At 45.4% G+C, this 21,681-nt stretch overlaps 1 protein-coding gene across 2 annotated transcripts in view; it reads right to left on the reverse strand.

Moving 5' to 3' along the window:
* Positions 1-7,495: 7,495 nt before the first annotated feature.
* The window catches only part of LOC119404031 (proton-coupled folate transporter), a 93,118-nt gene continuing 78,932 nt past the window's right edge, over positions 7,496-21,681 (reverse strand). The window contains exons 3-5 of one of the 2 annotated variants that reach the window (XM_037670657.2): positions 18,106-18,189; positions 12,197-12,353; positions 7,989-9,401 (exon numbers count right to left, since the gene is read on the reverse strand). In XM_037670657.2, the coding sequence (XP_037526585.1) occupies positions 9,299-9,401; positions 12,197-12,353; positions 18,106-18,189 (344 nt within the window). In that variant the 3' untranslated portion in view covers positions 7,989-9,298. Of the gene's footprint in view, positions 9,402-12,196; positions 12,354-18,105; positions 18,190-21,681 lie in introns of both variants that reach the window. The other variant, XM_049419329.1, reaches the window with a different exon arrangement.

Below are 21,681 nucleotides of genomic sequence, written 5' to 3' on the forward strand. Positions count from 1 at the left end.
TGTTTGCGTCAGGGGAACGCAAGCTCGACTGAAAAAATGCTATTGCCAACATAAATGCAGCACACAGCCGCAGCATTTGACTCTCGCTAGTCCACCAGCAAACGTCGTGTAGCTTATGAAGGCGAAAGCCTTAGATGCCTTTTCAACGGGAAGATTGACCGTCGGCGGCGTCAGGACGAGTGACGCAAAAAATAATCGTCACGTGATGACGTCACCATATGACGTCATCATGACGTCACAGATCTCCTAAATTTGTAACTTAATTATGAAATCACCATGACCTGACACAAGGTGATGCCACATGATGACGTATTCACACGACATGGTCCCTTTGCATTGCCTCTGTGATTGGTTGGCCGATCACGGAGGCAATGCAAAACTTATGTAGCTTATGAAGCAATGCAGAAGTTATGTAGCTTATGAAGGTGAAAGCCTATAGATGCCTCATCAAATGGGAAAATTGCCCGTCGGCGTCCCGCGTCGGCGGCGTCAACACGAGTGATGCAAAAAATATTCGTCACGTGATGGTGTCACCATATGACGTCATCATGACGTCACAGATCGCCAAAATATGTAGCGTCATTATGACGTCACATAACGTGATGTCACACGATGACGTATTCGCACGTCATGGTCGCTTTGCATTGCCTCCGTGATCAGTCACGGAGGCTGTGCAAAACCGCGTTAGGTGCAAAACGCTTTTGGAAGGGGGCGCGGGAGAATCAGTACAACTACTGACAAGAAGAAGAATATGGCTTTCGCCTTCTAGTCTTCTTTGGCGAATGCATAAGTGACCCTTGCGTTTTTTAATTCAACGTATCTAAACAATGACTTGCGCATCTGCAGCCGATTTTGTGGACGCTGAGCACGGGGCCGACGATCAAGAGGTCGCACGGGGGGGTTCTGAGATGGTATTGCACGTGGTAAAAGGTATCGCCTTTTCCATCCTGTGGCAGATGAGCATCATTTGCCGGCGGGAAGCGCGCGCGAGCCATCGTCTCAGTGCGCGCTGTCTGTTACTCCCCTAACATCGCAGACCCGACGCAGTAACGAAAGTCTTCGTCGCAGAAGTGCTTGTTGCACACAAGACTCGTAGCCGATGGCTACGTGCCGGTTCTTAGCTTTACAACCCATGTTTCACGCAGTTTCTTGTCCCGCGGTTACCGGTGCAGGCTGACACTGGGCTCCGTTGCGCAAGCCGGGCACTGCGGCACCGAGCGGTAGAGCCACATGTTCGTCGCCTTCGGAGGCAGGCGCTCTATTACAAGGGTTTCAACTGAGTAGAAAATGAGAGAAAAGTTCCGAATTTGAACAGACCGCAGCGCATATGGCTCATGAAACTCGTTTTCAAAGCACGCGGCAGTGCTCCACAAGCAGCCGACGCGGCCACTGAGACCACGTGATCCTGCCAAGCACGTCATGCCGACGGTGGCGCCGGCGTTTCCAGTGGTGGGCCTCGAGGCCAATACTTGTCCGTTGAGACGGAGAACGCACGCACGCACGCACGAACCCGTGTGCATGTGTGGAAGGGGTTCTTGGCAGTTCTTGAACGAGTTCATCATGACCGTGGTCAGTGAGCCCCAGCAGCTGGACCGGCGACTTGTTTCGGATCCGTTCATGATCGTGGTTACGAGGGGTCTAAGTGCAGTGAAGTGCGAGGTATAGTACAGCTGGTGGAAATCTTGGATGCCTCTTACGATGAAATGATCTATGATGCCTCCTGTCCTGGATGTGGCAGCGAGGTCTATTAATGCCCTGTCCACATCCAAGCCATCTTAGTATAAGGACCAGACGTTGTTCGGTCTTGATAAAGAAATGTTGAAGGCACCGGTAATGATGAGAGGCCTGGTTCTCTCGGCAGATTTATTGTAGGAAGCATTGATCCCGGTTTTTGCGTAATCCACGTGGACCAACACGAGACGCAGTAAGCTCATTGTAGTGCTTGTATTCTTCAATACTGGCTAGCGCGAATTCGAATAGGACAATGAAGGAACACAGATGCACAGGACAGGCGCTACTCGCAACTAAGCTTAATTCAGGAAAGTTTCGCTAGATATACACAGCCGAGTGGCACGCGCAGGTGCACTGCACGTAAAGTTGCAGTTGTTAGAGTTGCGTTACAGCTGTTATGCTTACACTTATCCGTTATGACAGAGAACGCACGCACGTTTCACGAACCCGTGTGCATGTGTCGAAGGGGTTTTTGGCAGTTCTTGAATAAGGTCATCATCACCGTGATAAGTGAGCACCAGCAGCTGGACAGGACTTGTTATGGGATCCGTTCGTGATCGCGGCTACGAACGGTCTAAGTGTAGTGAAATGCGAGGTATAGTAGAGCTGGTGGAAACCGCGGATGGCTTTTACGAAGAAATGATCTTGATGCCTCCTGTCCCGGGCATGGCACCGAGGTCTTGTGAGGCCCTGTCCACATCGAAGTTGTCTTTCACTGCGTCTAAGAACCAGGCGTTGTTTGGTTTTGATAAATCAATGCTGAAGTCACCGGTAATTATGAGGGTAATGGTCCTCTCGGCAGAGTTATTGTAGGAACCACTGACCCCGGTTTTTGTGTAATCCACGTGGTCGACATTGCGGACCACGTGGACAAGTGAATAGTAGTTGAGCGTCTTCCAAGGCGGTTCTGTCTTCAGCTTCCTCACTTTCCTTGCGTCCGCCGCGGTGGTGTAGCGGTTACGGTGCTCGGCTGCTGACCGAAAGGTCACGAGTTCGATCCCGGCCGCAGCGGTGGAATTTCGATGGAGGCAAAATGCTAGATGCCCATGTACTGTGCGATCTCGGTGCACGTTAAAGATACCAGATGGTCAAAATTTCCGGAGCCCTTAGCTACGGTGTCTCTCATAATGATATCGTGGTTTTAGGACATAAAAACCTAACAATTATTATTATTACTTTCCTTGCGTGTCAATATGTGTGTGTTCGCGTTACTGTGTTGGTTGAGACTGTATCAACTGTGGCACATACCCGCAAAATATGAACTTTGTTATGCCCGTATGTGCCACACGTGACTGAGAGAAAGGGTTTCATGACGAACGCGACAGGTATTTTGCGTTATTCATGTCATGACCAGCGTATCGTGTTCGTCATACACTGATCCCTAACTATGCGAATTTTGGTACACCACACTGAGGCGTTTAAACGAGAACTTCAAATCATGTTTTCGTAGCTCGTCTTCTTGGTCTTTGTGCTTTTTACTTCCAGATAGCTGCGAACATAGAGCCATTGTAAAACAATGTCTCGATTTGTGCTTGAGACCTTGCTTTTGCTATACTCGCGGACAACTTTTCTTGGCAATGAAGGGAAGGCTGCAGAGCCAAACTACGCGTGTACTACCGCTGAAGAATATAGTTCCACATATGCGTGCGTGTTTTCAGCATGAGAGTTAAACATGACAACATTACTTTATTTTCTACAGGACGCTATTTGAAAAGAGGAGCAGCACGTACCAAGGAGATATTTATATTTGTTTTACTTTATGCAGTGTCATTTCGCGTTTTCACTCGTGTAAAAACGTCGCACCTTTTACGTGCACCTCACAGTCAAAATGGCGTCTTCACCCTCTAGCTTTTCTGAAGACTTGCCGAAGGAGCTTCTGACGAATTTCACTAAAAAATGGCTGTCTACGCAGACGAAGCAAATGGTGTGTAATGTAATTATTCGAGCACGGCCGCTCGAATAATCGAACGGCCGTCACAGGAGATACGGAAGGTTCACGAACCGAAAATAAATTCGAAACGCGCGCTGAACCAGACTGCTTCGCGGAGCAGTACATGTGCAGTAGCTCCTCCCCCGTAGCCTTCCCTTCATTGCCAAGAAAAGTTGTCCGCGAGGATAGTTCTATTTGTAGGGCTTACTCCTCTGCGGTTTTGTTCCCGATAGCAGCTATTTGTTGCGTATTTCCTCTGCAGTTTCCTGCCTAGCCAGAACTAATCCAACATGTTCAGTGTGTCAAATAGATTTGAAGTTTGCATTCACTTGAACAACTTACCTGTATGTAGATTCACTAAAACCCGCTCCATGCTGTTTGAATTTTGATGTACAACCCCCGTCACATGATGCTCCAACAGGAACCTAGATGTACTCGAACAAATAAATGAATGAATGAAAAATAAATAAATAAGTAAAAAAGAAATTTCTCACAATTGTTGGCGTGCCTTTTGAAGTGATACCAAAAATTGATTACAACTAACGACAATAATTTATTATACATTACATTGGAGCCCTTACAATGCAATTTCATGATTATCACATATAAGCAGTCATTCAAGCATAAAAGTCACAAACACTTGGCTTTCAGGGGTCCATGAAAGCTCCCTCGTCAAGTCGCCTGCTGGAGAAGCTCATACATCTTAACAGAATGGAGTCACTGTTAACATTTATTTTACTTTTCCTCATGTTGGTATTAAATTGCTTGTACCCCCCCCCCGAAAATAAAAATAAAATAAGGAATTTGGAAAATTTTTTTTAAAACGAATATTTACAAGTCACCGTCGTCTGCGTGTCAGATGATTAAGACAGTGTACAGCTCCATATTTGTTGTCTGACTGTCAGCTGATATCTTGAAATATCTCTGCTAGGTACGCAACAGCGAGGTTTCTGAAAGAAGTTTGCCACCCAAACAGATAGAATGAAAATAATGACGTCTATGGAGATTAGATGGAGCATTCTCAAATGATGTCCCAGTATAGTGGACACTTTATTATACGACCTAGGCGTCACTTCTCCTGTAACTGGGACCACTGTGATTCCTGGGACCGCAGAGACATGTTCCTGGGACCACTGTGATTTGCCTGTAAGAAGGATAGCCTACATAATGCTGTAAAATTGGCCATCTTGTTTCGGTGTTCCTTTCATGTGCATGAATATTTAGGCACACTACTTTCCCAGTCTGCTCAGTTCCCATTATCATCATCATCATGATCATCAGCCTGTCTTATGTACAGTGCAGGACAAAGGCCTCTCCCAATGATCTCCAAGTTACCCTCTCTCGTGCAAGCTGATTCCATTTTATGCCTGCGAATTTCTGAATGTTGACACTCCATTCAACTCGTTGCCATTCTCAGCTGCATTTCCCATCCCTTGGTAACCATCCCAGTGCTCTGACTGACCACAGGTTGTCTGTCCTACGTATTACAAGGTGCGTACAAGTTACGTACAAGGTAATATAAGGAAACGTACAATGCAAGTTTCTCTTATTTATTAAGCAGAATATCAGCTACCCTTATTTGGCCCATTATGCTGTATCATCTGCATCGAAGGCTGCTGCCTGGGGATTCAACCAGTTGACAACGGGAGCCTTGAAATTTTTTTACTTCGGTGTGAAGACTAGCGCCACTGCATTCACTGTTTCTTCTCATAGATGAGCTGTTATGCTTTTCGTTATGCCGTTACGCGTTCGCATAAACTATCATAACCATGAATGGCCTCCACCTTTACAGCGCGTGGAACGCTCGGCCGGTGCGCGCTCTCTTCGTCCTCTTCATCTTCTTCCTCGCTCCTCGAAGATGTGCGCCCGGCGCGCGCGCTCTCCCGTTGCACCGATTTGTCGGGCGTGGGATTCAATGACTCGGATGGGCGAGGGAACGAGTACAGAGAGCGAGAAAAACAATTAGAAAGAGAAATATTCTTCACAAAAAAATTTCTTGACGAGGCGGGATGCGAACCCGCGTACCCACGATACGAAGGCGAGCATCGTAGCCACTCGGCTATCCAGGCACGCTAGCAGAGAAAAACATAGCCTTGCACAATACAGGATAGCAAGGGTGTTGGAAATGGAAATGAGGGCGAGGAGAGATGTGAGAGGGAGGAGGAGGGCAAGGAGGAGACGAGAGAGTAAAGCATAGCATAGAAAGAAATAGAGAGGAAGGAAGGTAAGAAACAGGACGATAAAGAAAGACAGAAAGAGGGAGAATCAAAGAGAGAGAGAGAGAAAGAACTAGAAAGAGAAGTAATTGTATATATAGAGAAAGAAAGGAATAGAAATTCACTGACAAAAAAGACTCAGAAAAAATAGAGAGAAGAGAGAACTTCCTTCAGGCTTGACACCACTATGCGAAGCTGCCTTAATTTCTTGTTGCTGGATTAGCGCAGTTTATCAGCATGCGGGAACAACATGGGAAAATAAAAAAGCAGTCGTACATTTGACGTTCCTGCTCGTCTGTGCTGTTCGCTAAGCATTTTTGGTACCACTATTGTATAGAATACGTAATATGCAGGGTTTCATGTTGAAATCGAGGAAATGGTGGAGCGTCCAGCAAAAGGAAATATATCACTCAGAACGCCCACTGTCAATCGTAAATCAACTTTTACTTGTTGGTTCGTTTATTGAACGATTTCATTAGTATGCATACTGGGCCTTCCGCTTCACTCTTCACCGCGCACATTTGTGCACATTTGTATAAGATTTCCTTCATATATTTATGCAAGTCTGTAAATTAGGTAACTATCGAAGAATTCCGGCTGCTGATGATTCTTTTGCAGAGAAAAATCGAATCGCAGCACGCACTTGGCGAGAGTAAGGAATTCGGGGGCATTGTCTCCTGCATTAGCTGACAAGCTAACAACTACGGGATCCAACCGATATCCTTAGTGCCTACAGAAGGAACGGCCACATGGCTCTGCACGCGTACAACTTTGTTCTATTGTAATGTTTCACCTGTTGCATTTGAGACTTTCATGCCTTGACGTTTCTTAATGAGGTTTTTCGTCTCTTGAGATAGCTTACCAGTGTCCTGTCTAACGACTGAACCCCCGACTTTCACTGCACACTCCTTAATGATACTAGTCAGATTATCATTCATTGCGTCAACGCTAAGGTCGGTTTCCTCGGTTAAAGCCGCGTACCTATTCTGAAGTGAAACTCTGAATTCCTGTACTTTCCCTCTCAGAGGGAAAGGAAAGTAGAAGAGTAGGTCTGAAAATTAATATGCATAAAACTAAAGTAATGTGGAACAATCTTGGCAGAGAACAGCGCTTTGCGATAGGGGAATACACACTGGAAGTTGTAAAGGAGTACGTCAACTTAGGACAGGTAGTAACCGCGGAGCCGAACCATGAGAGTGAAATAACTAGAAGAATAAGGATGGGATGGGGATCATTAGGCAAGCATTATCAAATCATGAATGGTAGTCTATCCCTCAAGAGGAAGGTATATAACAGCTGCATCTTACCGGTACTTACCTACGGAGCAGAAACCTGGAGACTTAAAGAGGGTTCAACCTAAATTGAGGACGACGCAGCGAGCGACGGAAAGGAAAATGACGGGTGTAACCTTAAGAGACAGGAAGAGAGCAGAGTGGGTCAGGGAACAAACGGGGGTTAAGGATATCATAGTTGAAATCAAGAAGAAGAAATGGATATGGGCCGGGCACGTAGCACGTCGGCAGGATAACCGGTGGTCATTAAGGGTAACTGACTGGATTCCAAGAGATGGCAAACGCGTGAGGGGGAGACAGAAAATTAGGTGGGTAGATGAGATTAAGAAGTTTGCAGGTATTACGTGGCAGCAGAAAGCACAGGACCGGGTTGATTGGCGGAACATGGGAGAGGTCTTTGCCCTGCAGTGGGCGTAGACAGGCTGATGATGATGATGAATGTTTCACCATCGCAAAGTTGTAAACAATTGCCTAGAGTGGTCGGATGGCAGGCTGCGGTCGGTTACGCATCCTCTATCCCGCGGTATCTTCAAGGCTGCACTTACGTTTGATGGCACCAGGCCGTATTTGCATGCAGATAATGCCCCTATACCAGCCGTCTCAAACTCAGCTCGGCCAGCGGGCCGCAAGTGTAGTCTCTCGACGGGCCGGGATGGTGAAGCTTATGGTAGGAGCGAAGGGGGAAGCAGCTTTCGCAGAATGTCAGCTATAGAGTTGCCATTTCCCATATCTCATATATGGGTTGTTTCTGAAGGGTGTTTGACCTCAAGCTTCGAGAAACATACCGGTACTTATCTCCACAATGACTGAAATCTGCACGCCGATTCTGATCTATACAGCTTTTGTTCCACACCTATCCCTTTAACACGTAGCGACCGAATGGAGTACCCACGAAAAAATGCTTGACACCCGTCACGTCTGTGTAGCTCATGAACATAAATATTAAGAAAATTTAAAAAAAATGTGGCAAGACAGTCATGTACGGGCCGGGCTGATAGCGAAAGGTCCACGGGCCGCATGTGGCCCGCGGTCCGCGTGTTTGGACCGCTGCCCGATACTTTCATTGACTTCATTGTCTGTTAGTTTATTAGGTTGTATATAACAGAAAAACGAGCCCTTGATAAATTCGATGAGGGTGACAATGTGGGCTGGTTGGTATTGCAATGAACTTGATGGAAGCGCAGGCTAAATACAGGGACAACAGAAAAAAGGGACAGTCGGCACAACACAAAGCTATTCTGTTTTTCTGTTGTCTCTGACTTTAACCCGCACTACCACCAAGTACAAGTTGATCAATTCCCCTTCCTTTATTCATTTGTAGCTGGGGTCTCGTTCCGGTAGATTTGATGCTTTCAGGTAGTAGACAAGGGATTATTACTGGGCTGCCAGTTCTTAGAACGATCGCGTGCCACGTGACGCCAGCTGGCGAAAAAAAAAATGTTCCACGCACGCCGCCATGACTACGAGCAGCGCTGGCTCTCAGGTTCACTCTCAGGTTCACGCGTATAGCATTACCCAATAAATTGGATGGGAGGATGACCGCCAGCTGCAGCCCAATCGGTAGAGCACCGGACGTGTTATTCGAAGGTTGTATGTCCGCTCCCTACCAGCGGCAAGTTGTCTTTTAGTCCTATTTAATTTCTTTACATTTATATCATAATCACCACATTAGCGTTAAAGACTTCAAATAATGCCCCTATATTTTCCTGGGCTTCATTGTCTGTTAGTTTCATTAGGTTGTCCAAAACAAAGAACACGAGAGACTTTTGATGAGTTCCCCTTCCTTCGTTCATATGCAGTCGTATAGTTTGGCACATATCATCATGGTACCGAAGAGGACATATGTCGAAAAGTTTTACTGAAATCTGTGAACACCGAGAAATCGCCGGAGTTCCCCTTTAAGTAGGTGCCGACTTGTCCAACAGGAAGGTTTTCCACGATAGCTCCGGCCATTAACACACTAGCGATGAAGACTGGCGGCACCAACAGTTCGTGTTTGGTATAGTGGTTTAAGCGCGGGCGTCGTGTGACGGCATGTGATCTTTTGGCACTTGACAACGGGACGATCTTGCGGGCCTCAAGAGCAGCGGCAGGCAGGCGATGCTATATAGAAGTGTGGTGTCACTCTTCTAGGAGGGCACGGCATTGTCAGCATTCCTAGCGTCTGGCTCACAGTCCGTGTCGTTTCGCGGAAGCGTCGAGTACACCGCCACTTCTCTGTACAGGCAGTACCTGCGAGGAAAAGAGCATCGTTACAACTTTAGCCAGCTCGAGCAAATGCGTGCAAGCAGAGAAGCTACGTGCGCACAAAGGCAGAGTTGCCAGTTCCGCTTATAATAAGCGGATTTGGGCTTCTTTTTTCGCCGAGTCGCTTGTAGACTTTCCCAGTCGCTTGTCGCGTTTTTTTTGGGCTTATTTGCACTTTCCCAGCCAATAGTTATTTTAGTGATCAGGGGCGTAGCCAAGGGGGGGGGGGGGGGTTGGGGGGGTTCAAACCCCCCCCGAAATTTTTCAGTTTTGCTTGCGTATATATGCACGCACACATACAAACGCACGCACGAATGTACATAACGTATGGTTGAACCCCCCCCCGAAAAAAATTTCTGGCTACGCCCCTGTTAGTGATCATCACGTTCACCAACAGCGCGTTTGTCGTTCACCAATGGCGCATTTGTCGATGACATTGACTATTTTAGTGTTGAAGTCAAACATGCGTCGGGGGAATCAACGAGTAACTTTAATCATGCACCGGCAAACGTGCATTCAACCGAATGGAGGCTACCCTTGAGACAATGTTAAAAGGTAAATATGAGCTTTCGTTCATAGTTGCGCATATTTTCGTTGTATAAAATAATTACTAGTGATTTTTCAACTCCCCTTCGTATTTGAGTGACCTTTTTTGTTATAAATAAAATATTTTTAAGAAGGAAACTAACCGTCCTTGCTGGTCAAACTCGAACACATCAAAATAAAAGCAGAAGCGGGCCTGGCAATATTAATTAAATATCCGCTTCTTTCGAGTTTATTCGCGAAAGCCGCGCCGCATTTTTTGGACTTCTTTTGTGATGATTATTCGCTTGTTAGCTCGGTAGTATCTGGCAACTCTGGCAGAAGGTGCCACGATGCAAAAGAGAGATTTTGGTGTTTCTACGCGACCGCAGGAACATGCGGTTTAGTGACCATAGCAGCGCTCAATCCAAATGCACACAGAACGCTTCGAAACACAGGTTGCGTGACTTGTATAGTGTGAGGGTTTATGCGTGTACATCAGGCAGAACACGAAGGTTCCTCATTTCTGCGATGTTTGAGGCCAGCATGATTGACATTATTCGGCGCGTTACGTCGTTTCAAAAGCCGCAAAACCACCTGTGGCAAGCCGGCGCAGTTTTTTACAAATGACTATCAGAACAGACTGAAGAAACGGAATTGTTGGAGTGTCGAGTTGCTATGTTAGACACAACCAAATGAACCGAACAAACAAATAAGCCTAGGAAAGCATAGGGGACAACATTTGTGGCCTTTAACGGTAGTGTAGTAATTATGACAAAAATTGAAATGAACAACTGTGGACGAAAAAAAAGCCGGGCGTAGCTTGCACTCGTGGCGTAAGGCTTAAGGCACAGAAGAGCTGAATTCTTCCTAGCTGGTCCTGGCCATAAGCTGAGTGATGCCAAGTTAAACAAAGTGACGCTAAGTTATACGAAGTAATGCCAAGTGATGCCAAGTTCCAGTCGAGTCCAGGACGGTCTCCTCTAGCCGTTTTAGCCATACTACGTCGTGGACTTCTCTAAACGAATGGAGTTCAGCGCTCTCGCGTGGCAGCGCGCCGCCGCCACGCGCGGGCTTTATACGGAGCGAAGGACCGCATGCGCAGTTGCCCGTGGCGTCACATCTGGCGCGACCGAGCGGTTGCGCGCAGTGTCCAGGCAGGCGGGCTGGTGGCGGAGCCGTGTATGGGCAATGGTCTAGCGAAGCAGGCGCAAAGCTATGCAGCCAGTTGCTACAGGCAACCCGCGGTGACGTCATCGCGCCGGCGGTGTTTTTTTATTATCGGCGAGCACGGTTTTACGGATAGAATTAGCTGCTTCGCTGTTAAAAACACCCCCTCCGTCAGTGGGGCCCGAACCCACGTGTTTCGAATTATGTGTCCGATGTTCTACCAATTGAGCAACGACGGAGGGCGCCCACTTTATTAGGTATTTTTGTGGGTGTAATCCCAGGGAGCGTTACCAAGCGACACGATCAGATCAGATGGTCAGATGATCAGAGAAAACACGGACTGAACGAATACAAAATATTATTGAATTACAGGACCAGTGACTCATTGAGTAGTCAGTTAAAATTAATCACTGCGCCGGTAGGTTTTTTGCGCGCAACAGATGAGGATCACCTCCACGACGAGACCGGAAGAAAATGCAGTCGGAGTACTGACCAAGGCCCTCCACGAAGCCACGAGGTCGTCGACGGAGTAAGAAGTCATGGATTGTCTTGACAAGAAGTACCTGCCGCTCATAACGTGTGACGGCGGCGCGTATTCCGAGAGTGACCTTAACAAAAACAGTGCGACATAAAGTGAGCTCTGGGAATGTGGTGCCTACGAGGCGAAGGATTTTTGTGTAAAACTCCTAGAATAATTCGAATAAGAGGTAACGAGTAACGTGAAACCTCACGTTACCGAAAAATGTTAACATCAGTATACGGTGCCCATTACATTAGCGAAATAGTAACGAGTACGTTACTAAATAACCGAAAAAAGTAACGCGTTATCGGTAACGGGGTTACATGTAACGACTTACCGCGAACTATTTTTACACGAATTTTCTAAAATCCTAGCGTTATCGCAGAGGCTCGTGCTAGCTCCAGAATAACTTTGGTTACTCGTGTCATGCGCGCAATTTCATCACAACGGTCGAGATGTTTACCAAACATTGCGGCGCGGACTGCGCCGAGCGAAGGTTACAGTTTTTATGGGTGAAACCCAATCACAGCAAAAGAACGAAATAAACGCGCACGGCAGCGTGACTCACGTGACAGCGCACAGTGGTACGACCATGAGACCGGCAGAGATAAAAAATGGCAGGCCGGCGTCAATCTCGAGGACGGCGTTGAACACCAGGCTGGAGAAGAGGTTACCCGCGATCGGCACCAGGGACTCGCAGGAGCTCCAGAAGGAGAACACTTTGCCTGCGTCATTCCGGAAAGGGTGACACGGCGAAGATGATTGCAATACAATGGTGTCAGACCTGACCCCTAAGTCTTACGACATGTAAGATTTATGTATTCGACATACCAAGTCTCACATGTATCCGTTTTGTATTACTTTGAACGTAATAGTGTCCAACTCGTCAAAGCGTACGTTGGAGTTGCACCTCACCAGCGCATTACTCAACTTGGCGTCAGGGAACACAACTTAACTACAGTGGCATGGATAGATAACCGCCCAGCCAGTTGTGCAAATCGATCTGCAGGCTTTGCGGAGTTCTAGGTAGCCTTCCGATTAGGGAAAGCCAGCCATCTTCGCTGTTAACATCAGCGTACGCGACGTTAAGTCAGTGAAGCTGGGCCAATTTTTTACTTGAGTGCATCTGAATGTACGCACTTCAATGCGTAAAGAGCATAGTACTTATAAGTTGCAATCTTGTAGTTATTTAAGCATACACTTTCACGTGCGATCCATGTCTGCAAAACGCCACTGCATTCAATTGCATCTTGTCCAACATAATACAGTCTAAGCTCATATTTCACTTAACTTACACCTATGCCACACTGACTTGTGTGTGCCGATCGAGCGTCAGATTTTCTGACAGCCGGTCGCATACCATTTTGCCTTTACTACCCTTGACAAGCACATCCTTGGTGAGCAGCGTTTGAATGGATGAATTAGTGAATGAATGAATGAATAAATAAATAAATAAATAAATAAATAAATAAATAAATAAATAAATAAATAAATAAATAAATAAATAAACATGCCATACGAAAGACACACAGCGGGCGAAATGGGCCGATGTAGCGCAGATGGTGGAAAGCATGGGACCAGTCTCGTGACCATGTCACAGCTGCAGCGTCCGACAATGAGCGCGTGCGTGCAGAAAAGCACAGCTGTGACCGCAGCAGGCGTGTCACAACATGTGATATAAAGCCACGCACACTACAGCCAACACTGAGTCACGATCTCTGCATTGCTACGAGAGGGGCGCATCTAAAGGTGGCATGTAATTAAATGCAACTTGTACTTTTCCAATGTGACTGTTAGAGAGAGAAATGGTTCCGGAAAAACAAACAGACAAGAGTACGCGGCTGTCGACGCTGTCCGTACCAGCTCGTCGTTACGTGATGGCGAGCTAATGTGGCTTCGTTAATTTTATTATATGAGAAGGACAGGTTGAGCTCCGAACAACCCAAATAACCAATTACGAAATTCCGTGATAATATCGCCCCGTCAAAACAATATCTGGCCTTTTACGCTGTTGCAGCGCCGGTTGTTCGGTCACGCTTGCACGCGAGGGGGCGCAAGAAGTTTGGTTGGCTCGTTGGTTTGTGGCGATTTACTACCTGAAAGCAACTCAGGCCATGAGAAACGCTTTAGTGGAGGGCAATATCGACCACCTGGGGTTCTTCAACGTGCATTGAAATCACGCAGTGCACGGGCAACCGCCGCGACCGGGATTGAACTCGCGGCGTTCGGGTCAGGAGTCGAGCACGCGTACATTAACCACTGAGCCACCGAATCGGCGTCCATGTTTAGGTAGCTGCACGCTTTCTTAATCCCTTATGATATCACTTTGTTAATCACTTAGTAAACACAACCCATACAATCGCCGACTAACGATATGGACGCTCATAACTCAAACGTGGGTTATTTGGATACGACCGCGCCATCGGCCCAGGAAAGACCGAGATTTGAAATTGTACTTTGTTTTAAAGTGCCCTCAAGGTCAATGACATTACAAACAGAACTAAGGGAAAATTTTAATTATATCCTAAATAAATTACAATGGGATCTCAAGAAAATGCACAATATTAGCAGAAAGATAAATGTAATTCGCAATAAATCTCCGATGAAGCGCGAGCGCATGTAGACGTCATTGCACAAATATTAGCAGCAGACAACAACATATAATACCGTCTATCATTTATTAAGATACAGAACTCGACGTGTAACGTATTCTTTAGACGAATATGCGTAATGGACATAGTCAAGCAAGGTGCTCAGTTGAAAAACGATGGCGAATGGCAAAATTTCACGGGATCTTTACTACCAGCCTATTTTAGGTTGACTGTTGGATGAATGCCTCTTCCAGCGATCTCCAGTTCTCCCTATCTAACAACACCTGATTCTTCATAAAACATGTTGTTGGGCCAGTTGGTTCATACTGTGCAAAAGGTAATAACTGCGCAAACTGTGCAAAAGATTAGTATTTATCTGCCAAATCTACCTCGTGTTCTTTGACAAAGCCTTCTGTTTATGTAAATTAACATGTTGATTACAATTTAGTTATCGTTTATATTGATTTCTGCATTATTTACTTGTAAATGACTTTTCATGTAAACACTTAATTTGTTTTGTTGGTTCTTTCTATCATTAAATGCGAAGCATTTCTTAGCGATCTTCTGCGACTTTGAGCGTATCTATCTATCTATCTATCTATCTATCTATCTATCTATCTATCTATCTATCTATCTATCTATCTATCTATCTATCTATCTATCTATCTATCTATCTATCTATCTATCTATCTATCTATCTATCTATCTATCTATCTATCTATCTATCTATCTATCTATCTATCTATCTATCTATCTACCTACCTACCTACCTTACCTACCTACCTACCTACCTACCTACCTACCTACCTGCCTACCTACCTGCCTACCTGCCTACCTACCTACCTGCCTACCTACCTACCTACCTACCTACCTTACCTACCTACCTTACCTACCTACCTTACCTACCTACCTTACCTACCTACCTTACCTACCTACCTTACCTATCTATCTATCTATCTATCTATCTATCTATCTATCTATCTATCTATCTATCTATCTATCTATCTATCTATCTATCTATCTATCTATCTATCTATCTATCTATCTATCTATCTATCTATCTATCTATCTATCTATCTATCTATCTATCTATCTATCTATCTATCTATCTATCTATCTATCTATCTATCTATCTATCTATCTATCTATCTATCTATCTATCTATCTATCTATCTATCTATCTATCTATCTATCTATCTATCTATCTATCTATCTATCTATCTATCTATCTATCTATCTAATCTATCTATCTATCTATCTAATCTATCTATCTATCTATCTATCTATCTAATCTATCTATCTATCTATCTATCTATCTATCTATCTATCTATCTATCTATCTATCTATCTATCTATCTATCTATCTATCTATCTATCTATCTATCTATCTATCTATCTATCTATCTATCTATCTATCTATCTATCTATCTATATAGCCGCCTACGACTTTGTGCTCTTCTGGCCGTTTCGTTAATCGGATGTATACCAAAATTGGTGTGTCATAACATGGCCTTATTACGAACATAAATGACAGGTCATATCATGAAAAGCATGACACGCATGTCATGAACAGCATGATTTACATTCCACGGCCTTTGGGCTCCCTGGCCGTTCCGTTAATCAGATGTATACCAAAATTGGTGTGTCATATCATGGCCTTATCACGAACATAAATGACAGGTCATATCATGAAAATCATGACACGCATGTCATGAACAGCATGATTTACATTCCACGGCCTTTGGGCTCTTGCGGCCGTTCCGTTAATTTCATATATATCAAAATTGGTACGGTGTGGCAAGAGTTCATGACGAACATAATGACAGGTCCTATCATGCAAATCATGACGCGCATGTCATTTGCAGTATGATTTACATGACATGGTCTCGGGGCGCTCGCGGCCGTTTAAATGAAGGGATACATACGAAAACTGGTATGACGAGACATTTCTGTATGACGAACATAACTGACACGTGGTAACATGAAAATCATGATATGCATGTCATGTATGACATGATTTGCATGCCACGCTCATGGCGCACTCGCGGCCGTTTCGCTAGATTGATATACACCAAAATTAGTACTGTGCGATGTGACATTAGAAGAACATGAATAACAGTGGTAGCATGAAAACCATGACGTCCATGACATGTATGTCATGATTTACATGCCGCGCTCATGGTGCATTCGCGTCCGTTTCGCTTGCGTGATATACACCAAAATTGGTGTTACGCGACACGACTGTATGACGAACGTAAGTGAGACGTGGTAGCATGAAAATCATGACATGCAAGTCCTGTACGACCTGATTTACATGCCACGCTCATGATGCGCTAGCGGCAGTTTCAGTAGATTGATATACACCAAAATTGGTATTGCGCGATGTGACTGTATGAAGAACATGAATGACAGTTGGTAAGATGAAAACCATGACATGCATGTCATGTATGTCATGATTTAATTGCCACGCTCATGATGCATTCGCGGCCGCTTCGCTAGCTCGATGTACACCAAAACTGGTATTGCGTAAAGCGACTGTATGACGAAGGTAAATGAGACGTGGTAACATGAAAATCATGACATGCATGTCATGCACGACATGATTTACATGTCCTGCTCATGACGCACTCGTGCCGTTTCGCTTGCTTGATATACACCAAAATTGGTATTGCGCGACGCGACTGCATGACGAACGTAAATGAGAGTTGGTAACATGGAAATCATGACATGCAGGTTATGTATGTCATGATTTACATGCCGCACTCATCGTGCATTCCCGGCCGTTTCGCTAGCTTGGTATACACCAAAATTGGTATTGCGCGACGCCACTGTATGACGAACGTAAATGAAAGGTGGTAACATGATAATCATGACATGCATGAAATGTACGACATGATTTACATGCCATGCTCATGGCGCACTCGTGGCCGTTTCGCTAGATTGATATGCACCAAAATTGGTATTGCGCGATGTGACTGTATGAAGAACATGAATAACAGGTGGTAACATGAAAACTATGACATGCATGCCATGTATGTCATGACTTACATGCCACGCTCATGGTGCATTCGCGGCCGTTTCGATAGCTTGCTATACACCAAGACTGGTATTGCGCGATGTGACTGTATGATGAACATTAGTGACACGTGGTAACATGAAAAACCATAATATTCATGTTATGTATGGCATGATTTACATGCTCTACTCATGGTGCACTCGCGGCCATTTCGCTCCTTTGATATACACCAAAATTGGTATTGCGCGATGTGACTGTATGACGAACATAAATGAGAGGTCTTAACATGCGAATCATGTTATGCATGTCATGTACGGTATGATTTACATGCCACTGTCATGGTGCGCTTCCGGCCGTTTTGTTTACGTGATATATACCAAAATGGGTATGGCATGACACGAGTGCGTGATGAACATAAACGACAGGTCATGCATTTATATACCAGAATATGCGTTTCATTGGCATGGTGTACACTAGATTGTGCATGCATGCGTGCGTGGCAAACATGCGATATATGGTGGACTAGATGCCATGGCATGAATGATTTCATTTGGCTCAAAGACAAACAAGGCGATGTACGCAGCTCTTTGCTGGCTGCTTCGCATTACATCGATTCCCACAGTGCGTGGGATCTGCCGAATTTTATTTCATGCTCTATGTCCTGCTTTATTTTCTCTTCTCTTATTTTATTTTATATTTTATTTAACTGCTATGTGGCCATTATATACAGTTTATTGATATTGTCAAATGATTAATAGGAGGTCCCCCTGACATTTTTGTAACTGCGGGACCTCCTTCTGTACTAGTGATGAATACAGAAGATTTGCTGGACAGTCAATTCAACGGAACTAAAATCGGGCCAGTACATACCGGCTTCGTCTTTGCTGATGAGTTTTGACACGTTGGACAAAATGGCCACGGGTGTCACGCTGCTCAGGGACCCAATGGCACAGCCTGCGAAAGCAATACTTTCAGATTAAAACACGCCAATGACGTGCGCGCGGCGCACCGCCGCGATTACGAGATGCATGTCGGAATAATGTGTGCTGTCGATGCCATTTCGCTGCATTGCGATGGCTCAAAACAGAGTGAATCATTCGAGAAATTGCTGATGAAAAGCAATACAGAAATTCATAAAAAGTTGAGGCTCATTTATATTTCTTTTGCTCTGGGACTGACCAGGGCTGCAGTATATTCAGCCTGTTCCGTTAAGTGCTTGCCTGCTCCGTCCACCTCCAGTTTTAAAATGGAAAACCCACATAAGAAAAACACATCAAAATATCTTTTTCTTTAAAAACGCACTTACTGCTTATGAATACCAACGTATCTCGCCATCTTTAGAAGATATGTAGTCACAATATTGGACACCCTATCCCTTACTGTCAAAATTTATCGATTAGTAATTGTCAGAAAAGGTGCTATTATAACGTTGTCGTGAAATTGATGTTAGGGAGGCTGTTATTAAATTCTTGAATAAGAATGCCTCAATTTTACATCGATTTAGGTAATGCAGCACGGTATTTATGTTGAAATTAACAGAATTGTTCGCACAAAATCCCGTCTTGCATTCAGATCCCATCTGTTCTTCAAGTTACACATGGTTTTCTTAGTGTTCATGTCAATCCGCTATAAATCTTTGGGACCGGGGCAGCAACAAAGCAGAGGGACCAAGCAGAGAGCAGACGAACATGCGCAGCGTCCACTTCGTATCAAGTGAGCTCGGATTCGTATCAAGTGAGCTCGGAAGCGTCTTTAGATTATTGAATTTCTGGGACACGACGAACGAACGGCACAAATTGCATTCGCAGGCCAGCCATCTAAGCTGTGGTAGACGCCTAATCCAGATTGGGCACCGACGCTACCGCTCGGATACAGCGCGCGTCATAAAGGCACTACGACCGCGCGAAAAGACTTCGCCTGAAGAAAACTGAGGCCCATACGGCGGCAGCCGCAGAGTCGATCGGCCCCGCGGGAGCGGCGACGTAGTGCAAGGCCAGCCCTCACCAGAAGACGAAAGTTGCATGAAGTAAAATGAGCCTTGTTTATAGCTTTCTCAAGGCACTCGAACGCTTATACACTGCAGGGTCACGAAGCTCGAGGAGTAGATGATGCCGCTGACAATGTCCCCGTGGGTCACTTGAGGTCACGGTGTAAGTAGAGCACTGGTCTGTCGACGTGTCGGCACCCGGTCGCGGCATGTACATGTCAACACCGTCGCACATTCGCACCTTTACGGCGTATTGAGTGAGCGCTGACCTCATTAAGTGAGCGGAATATACCGCGCTTAGCGGCTCGCCGCTGGAGGCGGGCGGCATTCCACCCAGAAGGTCACAAAAACTCCAAAAACACTGCCAGTCAACGAATGCGCAAATGGCGCTGCACAGAACAAAGCAAACCGAGGCAAAAGCGGATTCCCCAACATGGCCGCCGCTTACGGAGGGACGGTAGAGACGTCACGTGCAAGGCATGTCATCATCATCAGCCTGTCTACGCCCACTGCAGGGCAAAGGCCTCTCCCATGTTTCGCCAATCAACCCGGTCCTGTGCTTTCTGCTGCCACGTTGTACCTGCAAACTTCTTAATCTCATCTACCCACCTAATTTTCTGTCTCCCCCTCACGCGTTTGCCATCTCTTGGAATCCAGTCAGTTACCCTTAATGACCACCGGTTATCCTGCCGACGTGCTACGTGCCCGGCCCATATCCATTTCTTCTTCTTGATTTCAACTATGATATCCTTAACCCCCGTTTGTTCCCTGACCCACTCTGCTCTCTTCCTGTTACACCTATCATTTTCCTTTCCATCGCTCGCTGCGTCGTCCTCAATTTAAGTTGAACCCTCTTTGTAAGTCTCCAGGTTTCTGCTCCGTAGGTAAGTACCGGTAAGATGCAGCTGTTATATACCTTCCTCTTGAGGGATAATGGTAGATTGCCATTCATGATTTGATAATGCTTGCCGAATGAGCCCCAACCCATCCTTATTCTTCTAGTTATTTCACTGTCGTGGTTCGGCTCTGCGGTTACTACCTGTCCTAAGTAGACGTACTCCTTTACAACTTCCAGTGTCTCGCCACCTATCGCAAAGCGCTGTTCTCTGCCAAGATTGTTCCACATTACTTTTGTTTTATGCATATTAATTTTCAGACCTACTCTTCTACTTTCCGTATCCAGTTCAGTAATCATGAGCTGCAATTCGTCTCCCGCGTTACTCATCAATGCAATGTCATCAGCGAATCGCAGGTTACTGAGATACTCTCCATTAACTCTTATCCTTAACTCTTCCCAATCTAGGGCCCTGAAAACCTCTTGTAAACACGCGGTGAATAACATTGGAGAGATCGTGTCTCCCTGCCGTACGCCCTTCTTTATTGGGATTCTGTCGCTTTCTATATGGAGGACTACAGTGGCTGTGGATCCGCATTTCTTCCATTATGTTTATATAGGCTTCGTCGATGCCTTGATTCCGCAGTGCCTGCATGACTGCTGATGTCTCCACCGAATCAAATGCCTTCTCGTAATCTATGAAGGCTATGTATAGGGGTTGGTTGTATTCCGCGCATTTCTCTATCACCTGATTGATAGTATGAATATGGTCTATTGTTGAGAATCCTGTACGAAATCCTGCCTGGTCCTTGGTTGATTGAACTCTAATGTATTAATTCTGTTAGCAATTACTTTTGTAAATAGCTTGTAGATAACGGACAGTAAGCTTATGGGCCTGTAATTTTTCAGGTCCTTGACGTCCCCTTTCTTATGGATAAAGATGATGTTGGCATTCTTCCAAGGCATGTATTCCTGCTCTGAAAGCAGCGCGCTTTCTTAGGCCCACTTTTGAAGTGACGGCAGCACATGACACTAGTTAGGGCTGTCTGACGTTTTCGCGTGCCATTCGTGCATATGACCGTAGGAAATGCTTTTGTGGTCACAGGTTTTCAAAACTTGAATTTGGCGGGATACATTAAAAGAACGCAGGCAACTGTCCCACAGTACAGTAGTGCCGCGGGTGTAGGTGGTTCTACGTGTTTGAATCTGGAAATGCAGTTGCCACTTGGCCCGTCTCGAGAAAACAAGGTCAGCGTGGGCCGCGCATAAATACACAGACGGAGTTCAGAGTGAGATCATCGCCATTTAATAGCAATATATATTTTTTTAGTTTAATGAAATGTGAGTTGTTACCTATCGTTGCCAGCTTCACTTTTCGAGCTATCAGTCACTGCATTATTCAGCCATGTGAATCCTGCAATTTGTTATGATTGACGTATTGAGAGCAGTCAAGAAATTTGCAGGCCAGCCCAGTTGATATTCCTAATACACTCGTCATATGATTTATTTTTCAGTATTGTGTACACAATGTGCAGCTCACAATCTGCAACCAACTATACAGCTCACGATGCTCAAATGAGCCAATGGCCGTGGACTTTGTCTTTATGGCGCGGTTATTTGGGCT

The sequence above is a fragment of the Rhipicephalus sanguineus genome, chromosome 9 (genome assembly GCF_013339695.2).
Source record: "Rhipicephalus sanguineus isolate Rsan-2018 chromosome 9, BIME_Rsan_1.4, whole genome shotgun sequence".
NCBI classification, from domain to species: Eukaryota; Metazoa; Arthropoda; class Arachnida; order Ixodida; family Ixodidae; genus Rhipicephalus; species Rhipicephalus sanguineus.